This window comes from Haliotis rubra, unplaced genomic scaffold (genome assembly GCF_003918875.1).
Source record: "Haliotis rubra isolate DU_JTF1 unplaced genomic scaffold, ASM391887v1 Scf227, whole genome shotgun sequence".
Lineage (NCBI taxonomy): Eukaryota > Metazoa > Mollusca > Gastropoda > Lepetellida > Haliotidae > Haliotis > Haliotis rubra.
Window position 1 is genome coordinate 1,322,584 of NW_025766303.1, and position 21,318 is coordinate 1,343,901.

A 21,318-nucleotide genomic window follows, 5' to 3' on the forward strand; every position below is an offset into this window, starting at 1 on the left:
TTGAAGAAGTACCACAGTTCATTCTCCTCAGTTGGACTGGATTCTGGCAGAAAGGTTCTAACTTTACCTGACGGAAAATAGCTGACGACAACACTTACCGCCGTATGGCTGCCGGAGACACTTCCTGCCGTGTGGCTGCCGGCGACACTTTTTGCCTTGTAATGGCAGACTCCAATGTGTATATCAGTGTCTCGTAACATGCTTACATTTTTGCAGTCTGGTTCTTCCATAACCAGTGACGCTGAATGCTGTTTGGTTGCACTCAGCACGATCCCTGCCATATAACAGCGGTGTAAATAACCGACATCGATCCCTGCCATATAACAGCGGTGTAAATAACCGACATCGATCCCTGCCATATAACAGCGGTGTAAATAACCGACATCGATCCCTGCCATATAACAGCGGTGTAAATAACCGACATCGATCCCTGCCATATAACAGCGGTGTAAATAACCGACATCGATCCCTGCCATATAACGGCGGTGTAAATAACCGACATCGATCCCTGCCATATAACGGCGGTGTAAATAACCGACATCGATCCCTGCCATATAACGGCGGTGTAAATAACTGACATCGATCCCTGCCATATAACGGCGGTGTAAATAACCGACATCGATCCCTGCCATATAACAGCGGTGTAAATAACCGACATCGATCCCTGCCATATAACAGCGGTGTAAATAACCGACATCGATCCCTGCCATATAACAGCGGTGTAAATAACCGACATCGATCCCTGCCATATAACGGCGGTGTAAATAACCGACATCGATCCCTGCCATATAACGGCGGTGTAAATAACCGACATCGATCCCTGCCATATAACAGCGGTGTAAATAACCGACATCGATCCCTGCCATATAACGGCGGTGTAAATAACCGACATCGATCCCTGCCATATAACAGCGGTGTAAATAACCGACATCGATGCACACATTGGGAATACGATGACATGCGATCTGCAGCACCGGATCCATTCTCTCGCCTCTTACGGCGAGAACAGGTTGGGGACGTATACTCCTACGGGTACCAGTTCATGTTGTGTGAGAAATGTCTGTGGGTATGTCTATGGGTATCATTGGGTACGGAATCGGTTTTGTCTCCAAGATGTGCCAGTTTGATGTGATGGACGCTATGGGCTCAGTGTGGATAGAATGGTTATGTATATGAAGTTGTAAATCTATCTGGGTAGTAAAGGGCGTATAGGTAAGGTAAACAGGAATCAGCTGCAATGTTCTTTGTCAAGGCGATGAACAGGTAATGTAGCTATTATTTGCAAAATTCGATAACAGCTATTGTGGAACCAGCAAATATTGTTTGTTAAAGAAGTTAGAGCAGATGTAAGGATAGCAGTTTAGTTTAATTTTATCACGGAGCTGCGTGAAGCTTATTTTGCACACGGCACTACCCTCCCGTGGTGACCCAGGGAGAAATTCGCTTCCAGATTGAAGATCCTATGCTTGTGTAAGGTGTGGTTTTGGATTTTAGGTCGCGTTCACAATTATTGAACTTACATGGAAAACTGCAAGCGCATGTGTGAGTTTGATGTTTAACGCCGAACTTAACACACTGGGATTGGCAACGAATACTTATACTTTAGTCAAAGGTTTGCCTGCGATAATTTTCAGCCTTGTTGTAATCAAATTTTGATATTGCTGTTGGCGTACTTAGACAGAGTTCACATACACACATAAAGGAGCAAAAACCCGACTGGAGGAGTCGAACCCGGACCCAGGTCGTGAGAAAGAACCAGACATGATTTCCCAACTGTTGCAAGGTCAATGGAAAATCAGGAACCTGTTTAACATTGCAACATACGTTTCTGTACCAATCGGAAACAGATGATTACCCTGCACTCTAGTCTGGTACTAGTCATACACAGAGGGTCTCACGGGAACAGAAGCTCTCCGATTCTCTGGTTCGGACGCAAATCGCGGAATCAGTTTTGATGGCTGTATCGGACACCCTTCTTGATTACATTGCTCAAACACGTGGGTTAAAATGACCCCACGGATGTGCGAGGGCTATCATCACTACAGTTCCACAAAGTTTCCTGGGGTCACTGGTCCATGTTAACTCTACCAGTAGCCGCGATATTGGTGAAAGTGAGCGCTACAAATACATATAGTCATGATTTCGCAGCTTCTTTGCCGCCTCCTTGAACTTTTCGATCACGTAATCAGATGGAAACGTTGCGGCCTCTTTGCGTCGTTTCTCAACGTATCTACAATTCTAACTACAGTTAAAACTATTCAGAAATTCTGGTCAATGGACAATCAGTGCCTCTCTTCGTGTAGACAGCATCGGAGGTTCAGGACAGGAGACAGGTAATGTCCAATGCGAGTCCAGGCTTCTTGTTGACTGTTCTTAATGCCGTGCAATGGTCTAAAGACGTCCAGCAGAACCTTTAAAATTTCGATGACGCTTGTGTTACTGAACGTTTACGCTTGTGTTACTTAACGTTGCACGTATGGGCTTGGAAATTAAATAATGCTGGGATGGCATCATGGGGAAACATTAGAACTGACAATTTGACGCCAATATCTTGCTGATATTTGGAACACCTCAGGCTGTTTTCAAACATCTCTTGTCTTCCATGCGCCGCCGCTGCCTGAGTGATCGACGGACCGGAAAATCCAGTGAGATAATTCAGAGATTCTGATGGTCATACGAAAAAAACAACGTTTGGAATGTAGATTTTGTACCAATAAACGCTTATGATGAATCTAAATATAGATACTACGCTCACTCAATCATCAGATACTGATAACTGCGACTCAACTGAGTTTGGGAAAACCCAATCAGGCACTCGGATGATGCTAAATATAACGTTTTACAATGTAGTACATGCTTCGACATATTTAAAAAACCAAACACAAGGTATGCAAATTCTGATTTTATTGATTCTTGTCAACTGTAAAAAATAAATTTAATCGTGAGGAAACAAATACAACTCATAGCTGTTGTCCCAAGCACACCAATGTCGAGAACCAAGTCTGCTTATACAATCACAATTTGTACAAACCTTGACTTTACACCCCCTCTCGGTATCAATGGTTAATTTACTATATCTAGTTTCAATACCCGGTATTGCCATCGTCGTAGAAGTGATTCCACACACCCAACACCCAGGCGTTGCTGACACCGCTTCAACGGTTACATGCAATTGGACAACAGTACACAAACACGGATTGTCACTTAATCCCCTGATGGTACGTACGAATATCATACAGCATACAAATTCACCAAGGCCAGCGAGGCCGGTTATTCCAGAGTTTCTCCTAACAGATATAGATATACTAACCGGAGACACCGAGGAGGGTTCTTATCTACATTAGTAGATAAACACTCACAAAATAAACATGTACACCGACACAGGTTGAACTGTGATTATCATAAATTGTACAACTCCGCAGCGGAGGTGTTTGTCGCACGTTAACGATTGGCGCAGCCATACTCCCAGTTCCACCACTTGCCGCCCGGATGGGACTTACGAAGATATAAGTCATATACCTTCTGTTCTGTGACAGGTTCATGGATAACATTTTCACGACGTATCTCTAACACCTGCAAATGCACACACTAGAAAATACACCTGGGGCCTGTTTCACAAAGCGAACGTAGCGCTAAGACTGTCGTAAGTCTATGTTAAGTATGGGAGTTACGATCTCCTTTGCGCTAAGCTCGCTTTGTGAAATGGGGCCAAGGGCCCCGCCGCGCAAAGCGATCGTAGCGCTAAGGTCATCATTACGCCCATACTTTAACCTTAGCTTAGCTAAGATCGCTTTGTGCTACAGGGCCCTGATCTTTTCAACTTTAACTTGATTCCCTTTCTGGTTCACAGCTGGAGCAAAGTTATGAATCTGGAAATATTTTTTGCAGGCAACTTGTACTAGATTGTGACTAGTACTACTGCTAAGCTTGACTTGGACATGGATAAAAACGGACTAGTGGTTGATTACTGGGTGTAGTGTGGCCGTGAACATTATCAATGAACCGGTAACAGAAGTTTATACCACAAATGTTAGTCATGACTTGTGAACAATATGTTCTATCTACATATACCCTTCCACCATGAACAAATATACATCAGTGGCCTCAAAGAGGCGAAGGTTTCTTCCAAATTGTACATACCAGAGCACAAACAACAAAGGTAGATAATGTGTAGACCTACAAATTCACAACCATTTACGATCAGCAGATATAGGTACAACTGAGAAAAAACAGGATCTAGGCAAAACAATGTTTGAAATTCGTTATTGGTAAAGTTCAGCAAACAGAGATTGTATTCTCTCACTAGGTTGCAATTGTTTGCCAGAGCGATGGCACATCATCATTGTCAAAGGCAAACAGGTAAATAGCTGATGTTCAAATAAACGGCAACACACACAGACAAGTCAGTGCAGTTGAAGCAACACATATGTTACAGTTGGTAGGGATAAGGAGGTGCTGGCTTCTCGGTGGGATTTGGTCAGTCAGTCCATGACGCACATGACAGCGTTCCTTACGTCTTAACGGTTCCTCCGGACTCTGATTGTCCGTCCTTAACAATCTACCAAGTAATATTCTTGGGGTTGGGTTTTTGTTTGCATCAGATTATGTTTCAGTGTTTTGAAAGTAGCTCTGAAATCAGAAGCCAAATGGGTGGAGCTTGTTTTGGAGCACCAACAAATTATTTGGAAGAAAATGAAGCATAAATCTTGTATAAACGTTTTCTTCCAAAATATGTAAACAAATCCGAATCCTTCCCCAAACATTCCATACAGTCGATTCTTAAAGCAATGAAACATGAAATACTGTAACTTATTCGAGTTTTCGATGTATCGTTTATTTAGCAGTTCTGTTACTGAAAACCGTCTTTAATTGTCTGCAAATGATGTAAATTTAGCTGTCTTGAATTGTCTGCTAACCATGATGTATATATAAACCGTCATAAATTGTTTGCCAACTGTGGGATAATCCTGTATATCAAACCCGCAGCCACTGGTCACCATAGTTACCTAGACAATATGGACAATATCAGTAGACCTAATGAATGAACACTTGGCCATTGAGAAAGGTCCTACTTAAGTACGGATACCGTTTTGGATTGTGGCGTTTCTTGTGTGTTTCAGTACAGAATCGGTTTAAACCTACATACATGTGCATAATCTTGATTAAAATCAATACAATGTATGTCAAATGAAACCATGGGAAAAGCGTCTGTGCAGATTGGCTGGTTTACCATAATATTCATATAAAACCAGAAATTTACGAATGAATTACATCGTGAGGTCCAATAATAACGGTTAATTGACCAACAAAATATACAAAAATATACCACAAAGCGTTTAAACAATCTAACGATATATATATCCTTAACGGGCGGCACATACTTTGTACACAAATATATACAGACAACGTACCACACGATAAGCGCCCATTGTTTTCCTTTGATCATCATCATCGTCATCATCATGACCATAGGTTCAGGGTCATTTGCCAACGTGATGTTCAACACTTCGACGATGAAGAAACATAAACTATTAAATAAGCAATTTAAACACTCAAAGCATTATTCACTATGACCACTCATTAACATGACAGACCAAAATGAACGTGTTGGATTAAAATGACAAAATTCGTTCCCACAGTCATTCTAACTCTTCTTCAGCAACAACTCAACATGTTTTTACCTATCTTGAATAACATTTCACATTTCTCACAGGCCAGAAAGAAGTACACTGAGCTTGTAGTTAATATACGTGAAAATCGAAAACAAACTGTTGTTAAATTAGATCATGTCTGTTTAACCATTACTTATTCATGCAACAGTTCATGAAAAGTTATCTGTGGCTGGGTAATTGTGCGCAAAATTATCTTGGTTCAAAGATGACTGGGGAAAAAATAGTTGCAACCTCAAGACCCCTAGAATGTTTGAAATGTTGTAAATATGGGCCAAAACATTCCCAAATTCAATAATTTTCAAATATAGGACGTCAAAGATACCCCTTAGCAATTTAGTATTTTACAAGTTTCCATATAAAACAAAATGTATCCATTCGTTTGCTAACGGTTACTGTTGAAAGAATCAATAAGTTACAAATAAACATATGCCATATACCGACAAGCTTACGTTCTTCTGTACCATCAAGGGATTTCTGTCTATCCAAACCTATCCTCTTTACCTAAACATTGTTTTGTATGATTCCCTATAAACCAAGTTCAATGAAATTGTGCGTTTGGCTCTAAGTGAGTGGTATTTTAGTTGAGTTAATTCACACCAAACATAGCTTAATCGAACAGTTCTTAGTAAAAATAAAACATCTGTTTGGTAACAATCATAAACATATAAAACAAAACATGAATATATTGGCAATTAAGACAGTACGTTACTGCATTCATGCATAAACACGCATATATATATTAACCCTTGCAAACATATACACTTGTTAATTGGTCCCCAGTGTGGAATTACAATGTTAGTTAACAAAATGACCTCGAACTGAAACAGGGTGGAGCTCTCTACCTCACGGGCACTGTGGGTTAAGACTGAGTGAGTATTGTTTTACGCCGCTTTTAGCAATATTCCAGCAATATCACTGCGGGGGACACCAGAAATGGGCTTCACACATTGTACCCATGTGGGGAATCGAACCCGGGTCTTCAGCGGACGCCTTAACTACTAGGTTATACCCACTGCCTCTTGTGAGTTAAGACTGCCTGACTGAGTTTAGTTTTACGCCGCTTTTAGCAATATTCCAGCAATATCACGGCGGGGGACACCAGAAATGGGCTTAACACGTTGTGCCCATGTGGGGAATCGAACCCGAGCCTTTGACGAACAAACGCTTTAACCACTAGGCTACCCCACCGCCCCTGTGAGTTAAGGTCTTAAAAGAATAAAGATGTGTTGTAAGAAACGTAAAGTCACGGTTTTTCAAAAGCCTTTTCACTTCCTGATGAAGACTGACGAGCACAGGCCCAAACTATCACGTGTACATCTGCAATTGCCATCCAGCTTTATTTAAAACGGTTTGATGGTTGTAGCAGAAATATATATCACGAACAGATTTTACAGCGCCCGAGATTTTTCTTTTTCTTTATAAAGGTCCCCGTGATCATGGCGTATCCCATGGTTTTATAGTCGAGAGATGTTTAGTACCCTCTCTTAACGTTGAAAGATTTGTCAGTCAGAGAGTGAAGTGTCAGTGGAAGTTTCATAATGTTGAGAAATGTAAAGAAACAGTCCTTACAAGTTGTCGACAACTCCTTGAACATTTTTTACATGAGGTTCGTCAGGATATGGCTGAAATATTACCGATGTGCCGTTAAATCTTAACTCACTCACTCACTCATTTTACATGAGGTCTACACAGGAATGTTTTAACAAGGCAAGGAGACTCGACTACAACATGAGAAACGCGAGTAACATTCTTTCGCATACCAAAAATTGTACACGATGCTTTACATCACTTATATTTACCCCACCCTGATAACAAAGTGATATGTATGAAATGATAGATATTCTAATTACACAATCGTGACTGAGCCTGTTTGTTAACACATGGATGCAAAGCGACATTAAATGATCAAACGCTTAAGTCGCAAATACAGACAGTTTTTCTGTTGACCTTCAGGTCAAGGGCACTATCCGACATGGCAATTGGTCAGTTGCAACATAAATAAATGTCCGGTCTCATGGAACATACACGTAATGTGTTCCTGCTAATGTTTTCTCCAAATCAAACAGTCAGACCACACCCTGATGACATTCTAAGTGTATCCATGGATGGTTATAGCACCGGACGTGTATGCACCAATATCATCAAGCTCAGCAGTAAATATGTCACGTGATCACAGCTCTTCACCGCGGGACCTAAAACAGAAATGAAATGTTATGTATGAAACTAGTCAGAAGGTAGAGCCTTAAAGTGTACCTATTCTCAGCTGGCTGTCTGGGCCGTCTAGGTGGTGAGTTTAATGGTTGATGTTGGAGACATTTGCATGGTACGTTAAATTCTAATGGATAGAGATCATCTATATCTCTTTATATGGAATCAGGAGATAATTACCTCTGAAAACCATAGATATGTCATAATTTATATACAGACACATATTAGCCCTACACCGTGATTCTTTTGTATGAGCTCAAACCATATCGACAGCCCCAAGAACATCCTGTTAGCAAGCAACTGATATCCCCTCATACTTTTACCGATATTATAGCATTACTAATCAAAGGGAATGCCTCTACACCAGCCAATCACACACTGTCACCAGCTCTCTATGACGATATGGTAGCCTTGTGGTTAAAGCGTTGACTTGCATCACCGAAGATCCGGCATCGAATCCTCACATGGGTACACCGAAGATCATTCTCCGTATCTTCCTCTAAGCTCTGATTAACGTATTGCTAAAAGCGACAATAAACCACTCCCTCATTACGATATTGTCGTCTTGCTACACACGCATACTTGGACTTAATCTATCCAACTGTTAACCCCCATCCCCTATTATATAATAATTTGGCAAGTTTTGGACTAAACGTGAAACTATTTCCAGGCCCCGTCTCTATCACAATTAAAAATCAACGAAGAGCTTACCCCCACCGCTAGGCCCTCCTCCCTGATGTCCCACCGTGTATCCAGGGTCCTTGTCCCCACCTTTAGACGTCGTGGTGGAGGGTGTGGACGTCGGCGTCGGCGTCGGCGTCGGTGAGGTATCCCCGTTCTCCTCATTCTCTCTGATAATCTTCTGTATCTTCAGGAAGTAGTCATTATTCATGCGGCAGTTGTGTGGGGAGTGGGTGAACCGCTGGTGGATGTGAGTCATGTTGTGGAAACACCGGGGAACGTTCTTGGCTACACAAAACCACAATTCGTGCAACGCGCTGAAATGTAAAAAGAACATGCTCATCAACATGTCTGGCAAATGTTTCACGTCTTGTTACTTCTAAGCAACATCTAAATAAACCTGGTGTTTTCCCGACGAGATTCTTAATCGGAAGCCTGGCATCTGGAACAGACGTCGCCACAATGTGTTCTTGAAAACTCTATAAACAATGAGGAAATATTGCCAGTATTATTCAGAGATAACCGTCTCCACAAGTGAGTGTTTCTAACCGCCACTTTAACAATACCAGAACGGATCAATTCCAGACATTTAAAATTAGAAGTCGTTTGTGTTGCATACTATTACGAGTGAGTGAGTGAGTGAGTATGGCTTTACGCCGCTTTTAGCAATATTCCAGCAATATCACGGCGGGGGACACCAGAAATGGGCTTCACACCTTGTGCCCATGTGGGGATTCGAACCCGGGCCTTCGGCGTGATGAGCGGACGCTTTAACCACTAGGCTACCCCACCGCCCCCCATACTATTACGAACAATAGACTCGACTCGACAGAATCCTTGTCTTTAAAGAAATGTTTTCAGTCAGTCAATGTGTTTTAAGCTATGTTTAAATACATTGTTACTTTTCAACACAATATATTCTATTCATGAGTAATCCCAGACTAACATACTATTGATTCCTTATTGGTGCGGTCTGAAGACCAGTTTTAGGACTCCTTTAGAATTCAAGAAAACCGAAGCTTTCACTTTGCCAGCTCATGAAACAGCCACCAGCTTTTTCTCAGGAGGAGGCGTTAGATGTTTGACGTAAGGCGTTAATATGACTGATGTTTAGCTTCTTGCCGATAGTGGCTACAAATCGCTCAACAGAATTAGCTGTGTGTGCTTAAACACGACATAAATTCTCACGAATTCAGTCGGAGCCGCAGCCAGTGTTGTCTATCTTCATCACAAGCGTCAGAGTATCACGCTGCCTGGTTGTGTATTTGGTTCCAATGCAGCCTGTTCTTAATAAAAGTACTGTACTTGATACATACAGTAAGTATGTACTATATAATTCAGTATTGTGTGACTCCGAACGCTTCAGTCGCCCCTCCTACATGATGAACCCGTGAAGATCCGGGTCAGAATTGATCTTCAGCAACTCATGCTTGTCGTAAGAGGTGAGTAACGGGATCGGATGGCCAGACTTACTGACTGGGTTGACTCAGTCATCAGTTCCCAGTTGCGCAGATATTGATCACTGGGTTGTCTGGTCCAGATTCGATTATTTACAGACCAACGCTGTAACAACAAACCAACCAACCAAATCGTATATAACGGTCTATAGGCTCATTGACTGATTGACGAGGTCTCTCTCAGTATATCCAAAACGTGGTCTTATCCGCTACACAACTAGTCGCTTCTCTTCACGATATAACTACAGTGTATAACTGATTCAACATTCAATATGTATATGAACAGGACCGCAGTATAAGCGATACTTCTTCAATTACGTCTATACTCTGATAATACTAAATCAAGATCTCCGATGGGAATCCGTAAGAAATTCGACCCTAAATTCACACCTTTCTATAGTCGCCTACCATTTGTGACCTGTATGTGTGTCACTAAGACCTGGCGTTGTGGATCATAGCGCCTGTCTTTGACCACTAGGTTACCTTGCCCAGACTCGATCACTTATACACTGCATGGATACACATAGCTCACTGACTCACTCTAAAGTACAATCTTAGGCACCTCGGATTTATCCTAAACGAAGGAATCAGTACTGAGACATTCCCTGCATTGTAGCCCTTGGGGGATATTAGCCAGCGATGAAAGACAAGCTGGTCAGACCGCCGCGATACTCTGGAATCAATGGTCAGCCCAGGAGGCCAAATACTACTCTGATCAATTGTCTGGACTTCGACGGATTATCCCTGCATCTTATACACAGTCTAGGCCTTGCGGGGTTATGGCCGGAATCGTATTGCGTCCGTCTGGTCATCAGCAAGTCATGCCGAATCCATGGAGATCTCATAGGCTTCATTTGTATATGTGATACTGCCCAGATTCTGTTTGAGTTATGCTTGTGCTTTTGTAGTAATGAATCCATAATAGAAAATACATCCCTAAGATAGTACGGGATGTCTTGATGGAAACATGATGTTTATAGTAATAGATACTGAGGGGGAAATGGATACGAAGAATCAATGGATTAACAACCTCAATCTCTCCCGAGGGTCATCGACTGAAATGTAAGCTCTTATAAATGTAAGATTTGCATCAACATTGATCATATTTTACTTAAATTGTTGAATATATTGATAATAAATATATACATATTCATTAATACTATATACATGTTCATGTTTGTGTCATAGTTATGCGTCACGGTTTATCACCAGTGCTGACCAAGGAGCCGGACCCTAACCTGGCCAGTACTCACGACCAAACTAAGTGATTGAGTGCTGAAGGTGACGGGCAATTCGGTTTAGTCTCTATTCGCCTACATCTCAATTCGCCTACAAAAACAATGTAGGCGAATTGGGTTTAGAGAATGCACCCCTACTCTTATAATGAACCTGACTCACTGAGTGTTGATAGACTGTTGTTATAAGGATATGTAGTTGGGTAAACAGGATTAGTGCGTCCACTGAGAAGTTAAAACAGGGTTAAAATAAAATGACAGGGATTAATGCATGCGATGATGAGATGTAGTTAATTTCTCACTGTGAAATACTGAGTTGTTATAAGGATATGTAGTTGAGTAAAGAGGATTAATTTAGAAGTTCAAACAAGGTGATAATATAATGAACAAGCTAAATTGAAAAAGCAATGATGACATGTAGTTAATTTCTCACTGTAAAATACTCAGTTCTGCTAATAATAGGCTTTAAAATTAACCCTTTAAAATGGAGCGTTCGCCAAGCACTGACAGTCACACTGGCTAACCTGCAGAGGGCAGAGTTCATCTTGTCTCAGAGAGGAGGAAGACAGGTACTACATGATGGCCACAAGTATCGACTGAATGTTGTGAGACAGGTTGCCACACACTGGAAATGCATCATAGATAAATGTAAAGGTAAATGCAGTACCATTGGCGACCACGTATCTTCGGTCACAGAGCACAACCACCCTCCTCTGGTGAATGAAGAAGAGACCAGACTCCTCACCAGACTGCGACAACGTGTTCGTGATGAGATACAACCCATCCAACAGATCTACAATGAGGCGATCCAGAACGCGACAACGTGTTCGTGATGAGATACAACCCATCCAACAGATCTACAATGAGGCGATCCAGAATGCGACAACGTGTTCGTGATGAGATACAACCCATCCAACAGATCTACAATGAGGCGATCCAGAACGCGACAACGTGTTCGTGATGAGATACAACCCATCCAACAGATCTACAATGAGGCGATCCAGAACCAGCTGGGCACCTTATCAAGTTGAAGTGAGAATGGACAATGTCACGATTGTGATCGGAAAATGACAAATAACAGAATAAATAAGTATCAGACAAATAACAGAAATAAATTCTTTAAAAACCTTTCTTTTTGTCCTTCAACTACTTCAACTAAAAGATGATGTGATGATATGATGTGATATAAGATAAATAAATTATCATTTCATTGTGGTCAGAAAATGACAAGTAACAGAAGTAAATAAATTATTTTTGTCCTTCAACTACTTCAACCAGAAGAGTCCTCTTTTAGATCATAGGGGTGCCACTAGTTCACCGTTGCGTAATCAACAGTCAACAGACCATGACATGTTGTTTTAAGACTGGAATGGGCGAATTGGGATCCTGTTACGACATACGTGCTCGCGGCTTCCTGACGAAGTGGAAACATACACGTGTGTCAGTGTAGAAACAATTTCAGTCTCATGACAAACCGACACGTAATCAGTTGCGTCAGTGACATGTCATCGTTCAGTGGCGTATCCTTGTTTCCTAGTATGGAAGATGTACATTCATGTCACCACGTGTAATAAATACTGTGTCGATTTTGCCAGCAGCACGATGGCCATCGACTGTCAATCCTATCTCCAGTGTTTGGTTTGGTTCCATAGGTTAGGTTCCAACCTACGAGTGCGTTCCCCTTCGGCATGAAAAGCAACAGGCAACATAGAACACCAAAACGTTGATGCGAAGCATCACATGGCGACATCACAGCATTATGTTTACATTTTAATCACAAACAAATTAAATATACAATAAAAAGATTTCCATAAAATGTTTAATCAATGCAGGCATGATTAAAAGACTGGTTTCAGTTCATTCCGTTTTTCATCTTCACATGTTTTTGACTACAATGGGTTGTTGTTACCGCCTCCTATGGATGCTAAATTTTATAACCACACGGTATCTTCACAGTAAATGAACGTACTAGGCACCTCCCATGACTGCGGTAAACTTTCTACCAAAAGGCACGCATGTCTCTGTGTAAAGAAATACAAGTGAACAACAAACATGTTTTCCGGAATTTTAAGATTAAGGGGACAAAATTTGATATGTTGCAAACAATTGTTTTAAACCCCCAAAATGCATGTGGTTTGTATCATATTACTCGTAGGTCCAGCAGACTTCTCAGAACACTAATTTAAATTATAATGTAAAAATTTACAATGACAAAAATGTTCCACAAAAATAGCAACAAAGGCACATTCTGAAGACAATATTGTTTTACTGGGTGAAATTAGCTGTCGCAGGCGAGGCGGAGGTAACATTCCGCACGTCTACACGAGGTCAGTGTTTTACCTTTCATTATTGTGGCAAACTTTCTAACACGTTGCGTGAATTCAGATGTTTCGTTGAAAACAAAACTGGACAAGTAACAGCACAATGGGGGTGTGTTAAACACATATACATATAAACAAGTCCAGAAACATGAAAAAAAACAGAAAAAAAAGAGAAATGTCTCAGACAAAATTAGCATTGTAGTATCGTATGAAAGTTCTGTAGAAGTTAGCTCAGACTTGACGAAGATGTTACAAATATCGCCCTCGTGGATTGAAAGCTACTGACAACAAATACACCTTTTTCTCCACAAACAATATAAAAATTTCCATCGCATATTTCAGTCAGTGTAACCTAGAACACACACACACACTCGCACGCACGCACACACAAACACACAAACAGATCACCTTAAACTGCTCGTTAAAATGACACATAAAATTCTTCCGACTTCCAATGCCAGTCGGAATTTGCGAAAACATTAGGAAAAAGAGCATCTCTTTTCTCCTGACAAACGCATTTTATCGGGTGTTCTCTTTCCAATTGATGCGTAACGTCATTTTATTGAAAAATTGTTAAAACGCTTAAAGGTATTGACTTTGCGTTCTCTGTAAACATGCACATGAACACTTTTGGTATGTTACCAAGGATGCACGGTTATTTCATCCAGTAAATACCCCAACTGTCAATGTAGTTCACAGATGAACATACCAACATGCAAATACAGCTATTAAATGTCACTGAGCGAACCGTATATAGCCGGTATTAAAACTACACGCCTAGCCAAAGTAAAGATACAATTCCTTCAGGTCGTTAAAATCTCGATAATCCATCTACGTTGTTGATTCTTATCAGACTGCAGTTATGTAACCCAACGCATTTGTTGTTAATTACTTTGAGTGTGTTTTGTTTTCCCTCACACTCCGCAGTAACAGCTGATGTTCTACGCAGGTGTGCGACCTGACAACCTGTTGTAGATACACGCACAAAGCTTCCATGTGGTTTTGAAATACATTTACAATTTTCTTCTGACAAGCGTGGTTAAGTTTCGGTAGGTTTGCTTAAAGGTACACAAGTGTACTGGTATTCGAAGGCAGCAATATGCTACACAGACGGACAATGATCCACGATCAATCACCCGGAAATTTGAGAGAGACTATACATTATTGTAAAGCCTAGTTCTGCCGTCTCTAGCAGTGATATTGCTGGAAAATTGATACAAAACCATAATTATTCACCATATGCCGACATTTAAATAGTCGCTACTTTTGGACACCATATCGTTCAGCTGTTATATTCCAGGAACTGAGCAAGACAGACAATGTTTAAAGTCGTGAATAAAACACATTGTTAGCTTCGATCTTTTCAAAGGCCCTGCATTGGGAACTACTGTTTAATATTTCCATTAACAGCTGGGTACCTTTTTACAATGTTAACCATTATAGGGCATAACACAACGGCCATATCCCCAGACTATATAAGCAGGTTATAAACTTCTATTTACACCGGAGCAGGGCGACTGGTATGATGCATTCATGGCACCACCTCTGAAAATACTTCACGAATCAGTCTTAAATCAGAAACCAACAGAACCTGTGTTGTAGTCAATATTTCCTTGTTGTTGCACCTTCATAATCAATATTACAAAAACATAATACTTCTATTGTTTTCAAATGTCCCTTGCATACACAATACCCCAAATGAACAGTTCGGAGAGTTGATTTTACTGTTTCTCTCAAGCATGACTAGGAAAGAACTGCCCATTCACATAATCCAAGCGTCAATCTTTTCCAATCGTTTCAGGCTGTTGATAGCTGTCGTGACACCATTATTGGTCATCCGGGGACTTGACTACCGGCTAGACATGCCTCGTATTCCCGCCATATGGATGAATGGTTTGACAGACGACAAAGGTTTCCGTACTCATCACGAAATATTGCTTGTTGGGCCGTGAGCGCTCAAACAAATGACTGAATCATTGCCGGAATTTGTACATTTCCATAGTAACCTGGGCACGTTTTGTTGTAAATGAGAGAATGATGTCATCAGTGTCGAGTCAACATATGGTTGTAGTGATTCATAGCAGCAAGTCATTACGGATATTAACCGTCTTCCTTATAAATGATCCATAGACAAAGACAAGGCATATACATTTCGACATCCAGCCCCGACTTGGTCACCTATTGCACTACTAGTGATAACGGGTATCGCGTTTGTATTGACAATGTGGAGCTAAAAGTGTAAGGCTCAAGGAAATCGATTCCTGAAACCTTTCGTGTGAGGCTAACCAGCTGATAACGTTCCATAAAAACAATGACAAGTTCATCTGTGAAGTATAATCTAGGGTTTCTATTTCTGTTTCCAATCTGCAAAGATGTAACATAACGGCATTTCTTGAAAATCGATAAAGCCGAATTATACATATTTGATTATTTCCACATGAAATTTGAACCAATAAAACAAACCCAATTTGTGAGCAACGAACCCAATTAATGAACACAACATTTGATCATTCTAAATCATCAGCGAGGATGAAGCTTATGAAAGGGTGCCATCACGTGGATGTTATAACAGATGAATAAAACAGACAACCAAGAGACCACTCAAGACTGAACACACACAATTCTACGGCAACGACTGTAAAGATTATACAGGGTGTAGAGTTGCTGACTCTGTGAGAAAAGTGAATATTTCCATTCGGAACCATCTTAAATCTACTACATAATGACTCCCCTACAGTCTTGCTACTGAAAGGGTTCAATGAATGCAGTCTATTTGTCTTAAGACGAAGTAATTTAAGACTGCGAGCTAGTAAGGAGCCGATATCATCATGGCTCAAAGATGCTGTCGTTCGGTCAGCCGAACCTTCTGTTCAATGAAGCCACAGCCGTTACTCTGATCTTTTATCCTGAATTGGTAGATAAAAGAAAATTCAGAAAGTGCGTTTTTCTGTACATGGGTCACCACTGATGACGATAAAACCCTTTCCACATTCATAAGTAATCGCTGCTAAAAGCAGAGTCGATTATACAATTGTGAGTATATCATGAGCATATATATGTTTCAGCTGTATAACAGCTGTACGACGTTGTTTGTAAACAAATCGAGTCTGGACCAGACAATCCAGTGATTGTCACTCTGCGAAAAACATGCAAATGTACTCAATAGATGAATAAATACATGACTTTACACAGAAGCCAGGATTATTCGGATTTGGGTTAAATGAAAATATGTAGCTTCTTTGAGAGGCATTTAGAAGTTGGAGCAGTAAGGAAGGATAACAATATATGGATGAACAACTTCATCATTGCTGTGAGAGCGACGTTATCAAGCAAGTGATGAACAGCATAAGGATGAAGGAGCATATGTACAAGTTAGAGCAGATGTTTGTACAGATACAATGGGGATTAGGAAATATGTAGGTCCTCCAAACCAATATCGAGTAGGAGTCAAATATATCACAGACAGGGGGAGTGAGTGAGTTTAGTTTTACGTCGCTTTAATCAATATTCTAGCAATATCACGGTGGAGGTCACCAGGAATGGGTTTCACACATTGTACACATGTGGTAAATCGAACCCAGGTCTTCGACATGACGAACGAACGCCTTAACCACTAGGCTACCTCACCCCCAGAGGAAAGCCTGTTTCACAAAACGATCGCAGAGCTATGACTTTCCTGACTCAGGTACCACCTGAACGTGAACAGCTCGCCAGAGAGCTGGTGTCAAACATGCTAATGTATATGATTGTGATTAGTTTGGCTTGAGGGAAGATTAACGACATCAGCTGATGTTTACAGCAGTCAGATAGATAGTTCCTTGAAAAAGTCTAGGCGTTCTCTTGTGTGAATCCTGAGTAGAGTAGAGTACCGGCGCCAAGGTATCAACTCGTAAAAGCCACTTAATGATGTCCAGTGGTTACCTATATTGTGTGTCACCGAAGTCGTCGTTCCCGTTCAGTCTGTACACTCCACCCTGCCACCGGGCCGCCACAGCTGTCACAGCGCCCCACTACCCTGATCATGTCACCCATAACGTGAGTGAGTGAGGCAGTGAGTGAGTGAGCGGGTGGGTGGATGGGTGAGTGAGTGACATAAGATTTTACATCACATCGTCAGCTATATCGCGACGAGAACAAGTTTTTTATCATTAAATATATATCTGCAAAGGACAATAAAATAGAAAGTTCGCCAAACTAGTCAGCAGGACATTACAATGTCATGTCTGTATTATTTCTGTATCTGCACGGCTTCGGTAACGGCGGGAAGTCCTCAATGTCCCTGAATATTTCATGTATAATGATATTCAGATTAACAGCCTCTGAATGCCATGGCTATGTTTTATTTATTGAGATTAGTGTCTTCCTTTGTCGTTGTTGCCACCTGAGGACTCACTGATTCACTGAAGCTCGCCACACGTGGGCGGGCCGAGACACGTCATGAAACGGATTTTATAGTACACGTGACCTTCACCTGCATATTCTGGGTTGTCCCTGACACAGACAGACATGAACGTTGGTATGAATATCTGACGTCATTGGTAACAAATTAATAATTAGAAATCTCACGAAGAAGATGTGTCACACAGCAAATACCCTTCAGCACCAGGTGCGACTAATTAGATGGAGTGAAAATTGGATTATGCCGCTTTGAACCGAAATTTTCAGTTACACCACGGCGTCAGGTTGATATGGGAGGCTAGTCCGAAGCGATGCTAGTCTTGCATATCTACAACCTGGCGAACCCAATGTGCAATATGCTAACAGAGGACAATCATAATCGGGGTCAATATATGATTCCAATTCAAGCTGTTGTAATTGGAAAAGACGTGAAAGTGATAAACAAGATATAACACAAGGTAAAAGGCGGGGGCATAAAACAAGACATATTTTAACTGTCTGACCACCTAAATGAATCGAGAGGAATTCTCTTTACGGAGTCTTCAGCTCACAGTTCCAGCTGCATTGTGGACTCTCCAACACTCTCTCTGACGATAAAATGCCGCATGATGCTGGTGAAATGTCTGCCCTCCACACCTTCAATGGCATGGCGGAAGTACAAAACAAGGATCAATATTTAATGGTTTAGGCACGGTCTTCCTTATTAAGCATTCAGCGCATATTTGCAAACATCGACCAACATTGCCTGCTGTAAGAATTCATTCTCCAGGGGAAAATCTGCCGTTTCCTGATCATTTGATCATGTGTTACTGCAATACAATAAGCACTAAACTTAATTTTCAACGAAATGAATTGAAACGAATAACAACATTATTTTAATGAAAGATAAACTTCAAGAATTTATTTAAAAGATTATTTTATGTATTCAATGAATTCCGAATACCTAATACTAAATAAATATATGTCGTATTTTACTTTGTCAGATTAATTTAAAAATAATCTATCACTGCCGACTGTGAACACGAAAACATAGCAATAACATATCATTGAGGGCAAACGCCACATAAATAGAAGCCAAATTTGTGTTCCCTAGCAAACTGTTTTGGTTGTATTTCAGCTGTTGATGCAATCGTCAACGGGATGTGGTACGTTCAAGCAGAGGTAACCTCCACAGGGAACGGTGCAAATGATGCTAATAGCAGAACGGTGACCTTCCAACACAACCAGCTGACCGGATGCTTCCTTTGATTGACAGGGGGAAGGTAGGTGAGTGAGTGAGTGAGTGGGTGGGTGGGTGAGTGAGTGAGTGACGGAAGATAAAGTTAAAAGACTTACAAATCCAAAAACGGAATGTAAAGACCGACTGTTAACACCCATCTTGATAAAGCCTGAATGTTGCTGACTGGCGTAAAACACCCTTTACTCAATGTACACATTGGGGAGGGTTCAGTTCGGTAACGACGACGCTGCACCAAAAAGGCGTGGGAAGCAGCGTCAATGCAGCACAAGCACCGCATGTCTCTTGGCTGTACAGTGGGCTGTGGCACAAGTTTTGTTTACACAATTCGGATGACCCTTACAGATGAAAATCTCACTTTAAAGCCTACTTCTCTTTTGCCCAAGCTGTGTTCAAGGCCATGTTGTTCTGGCAGTTTCAAACAGAAACGGATGACGTTTTTCAAGGTTAACTCTTTTATGAAAAAGGAGGTGAGGTGAGGTGAAATTGGGTTTATCGTCGTGCTTGAGAATATTTCGCTCATATGACGACGTGCATGCGTGTGTATGTGTATGTGCGGCTGCTTGTACTAGCCCAGACTGAAGCTGGTTTTATAGTGCTAGCCCACTGAGATACCATGCCCCAGTGAAGCATGAATACCCCACTCAGACACATTATACTGACTCCGAGCCGACCAGTCCTTGTTGTACCCATTAATGCCGAGCGCCAGGCAGGGACCAACAAGTACCATATTTTAACGTCTTTTGGTATGACACGGTCGGGGATCGAACCCGCGACCTTCCGCTCTCCGGGCGGACGCTCTAACCACTACACCACGGAGGCGGTCTCATATGAAAAAGGAAACAAAACTTTTAAAGAGTGCAAGAGTATTTTTACCTATGTTTAGCATCTTTTGTTTATGTAGTTAAATAAGACTAAATTCGTCTGTAACACTATCATCAGTAATACACAAGGACTCCTTGACATAGATTTGTACCAGTCAGATAGCTAGATTCGATAATGAGTGATATCAGTGTATGCTATATTAGATTATAAATATGCATATTTGAATTTCTGCCAGGGAATTAGACTGGGAAGAACAGGATCTGAACCCATATACCTCGAAAGAAAATGAAAATGAAAAACACTTACTCGCACAACTTGTTGCTATGGCCGGTCCCGATATGTCTGACAAGTTCATTGTTCTCAGCTCTGCAGGGTTCCTGGATACTCATCAGATCACTGGACGTGCATGTCAGACAAGACACTGGAACAGAAATAACACATTGTCAGACAGGGAAACACGTACAGTGGATGGAATCAGCAGGCAACAAGTGAGTGCAGGACGGTGTTTACAGCTGTGACGATATCAGTTAGCATTACGATCACGATGGTGTCGCACAATCAGCCAGGCAACCAATCCTCATCTGTCGGCTGTCTGAAGAAGACTCGACTGTTTACCAGCGGCCGTCGTATATCAAGACCACTGATGTGGTGTTAGACAAGAAGCAGACACTTTCTGCCAGTTGTGTGGATAGCGGATTGTTATCCAAGCAGTCTACGTTTGTTTGTTTAATTGATGTCATGAAAGCTTTTAATAAGGTTAATCGAAATTGTTTATGGTATATTAATTGTTGATACAGCAATAAACTATATTTCTTCTTCTTCATCTTCTGTTATAGGTGGGGCAGGTCATGCGTACCCATTCCGCCACCACCGGGTGTCATCCCCGACGACGCTCAGTGATCCTATTGCCACTCTGGCGCTCATTGGAACCTTTTTACGCAGATGACCGAGACTGATTTTTCTCTGGTGCTGACATTATATATTTCCATGACGTAAAATAACACTCATCTATTCTGTTGACATATAGAAACCAGGTAGGTTGTCTGATTATAGTCGACACAACGTCACAGTCACTATAGTCCTTTTTGGTTGTATGGTCTTCTAGGCGTGTATGCAATGCATGCAGTAGTGTATGCACAACCCTGTTTACCACATGCTACACATGCTTCACGCTGAAGATACAAAACGAAATAACTTCGCCTTGAACGTCTATTTTCCTTTCTTTCACTGAGTGTGAAAATAACCAGGTCAAGGATACCTCAAATAGCTCATGTGACAAAATCT

At 41.3% G+C, this 21,318-nt stretch overlaps 1 protein-coding gene across 1 annotated transcript in view; it reads right to left on the reverse strand.

The window, feature by feature from the left end:
- Positions 1-2,889: 2,889 nt before the first annotated feature.
- LOC124277775 overlaps positions 2,890-21,318 on the reverse strand; it is a 97,554-nt gene continuing 79,125 nt past the window's right edge. The window contains exons 2-4 of the mRNA XM_046713508.1: positions 20,341-20,455; positions 8,592-8,878; positions 2,890-7,864 (exon numbers count right to left, since the gene is read on the reverse strand). Coding sequence (XP_046569464.1) covers positions 7,782-7,864; positions 8,592-8,878; positions 20,341-20,455 — 485 coding nt within the window. The 3' untranslated portion in view covers positions 2,890-7,781. The remainder of the gene's footprint in view (positions 7,865-8,591; positions 8,879-20,340; positions 20,456-21,318) is intronic.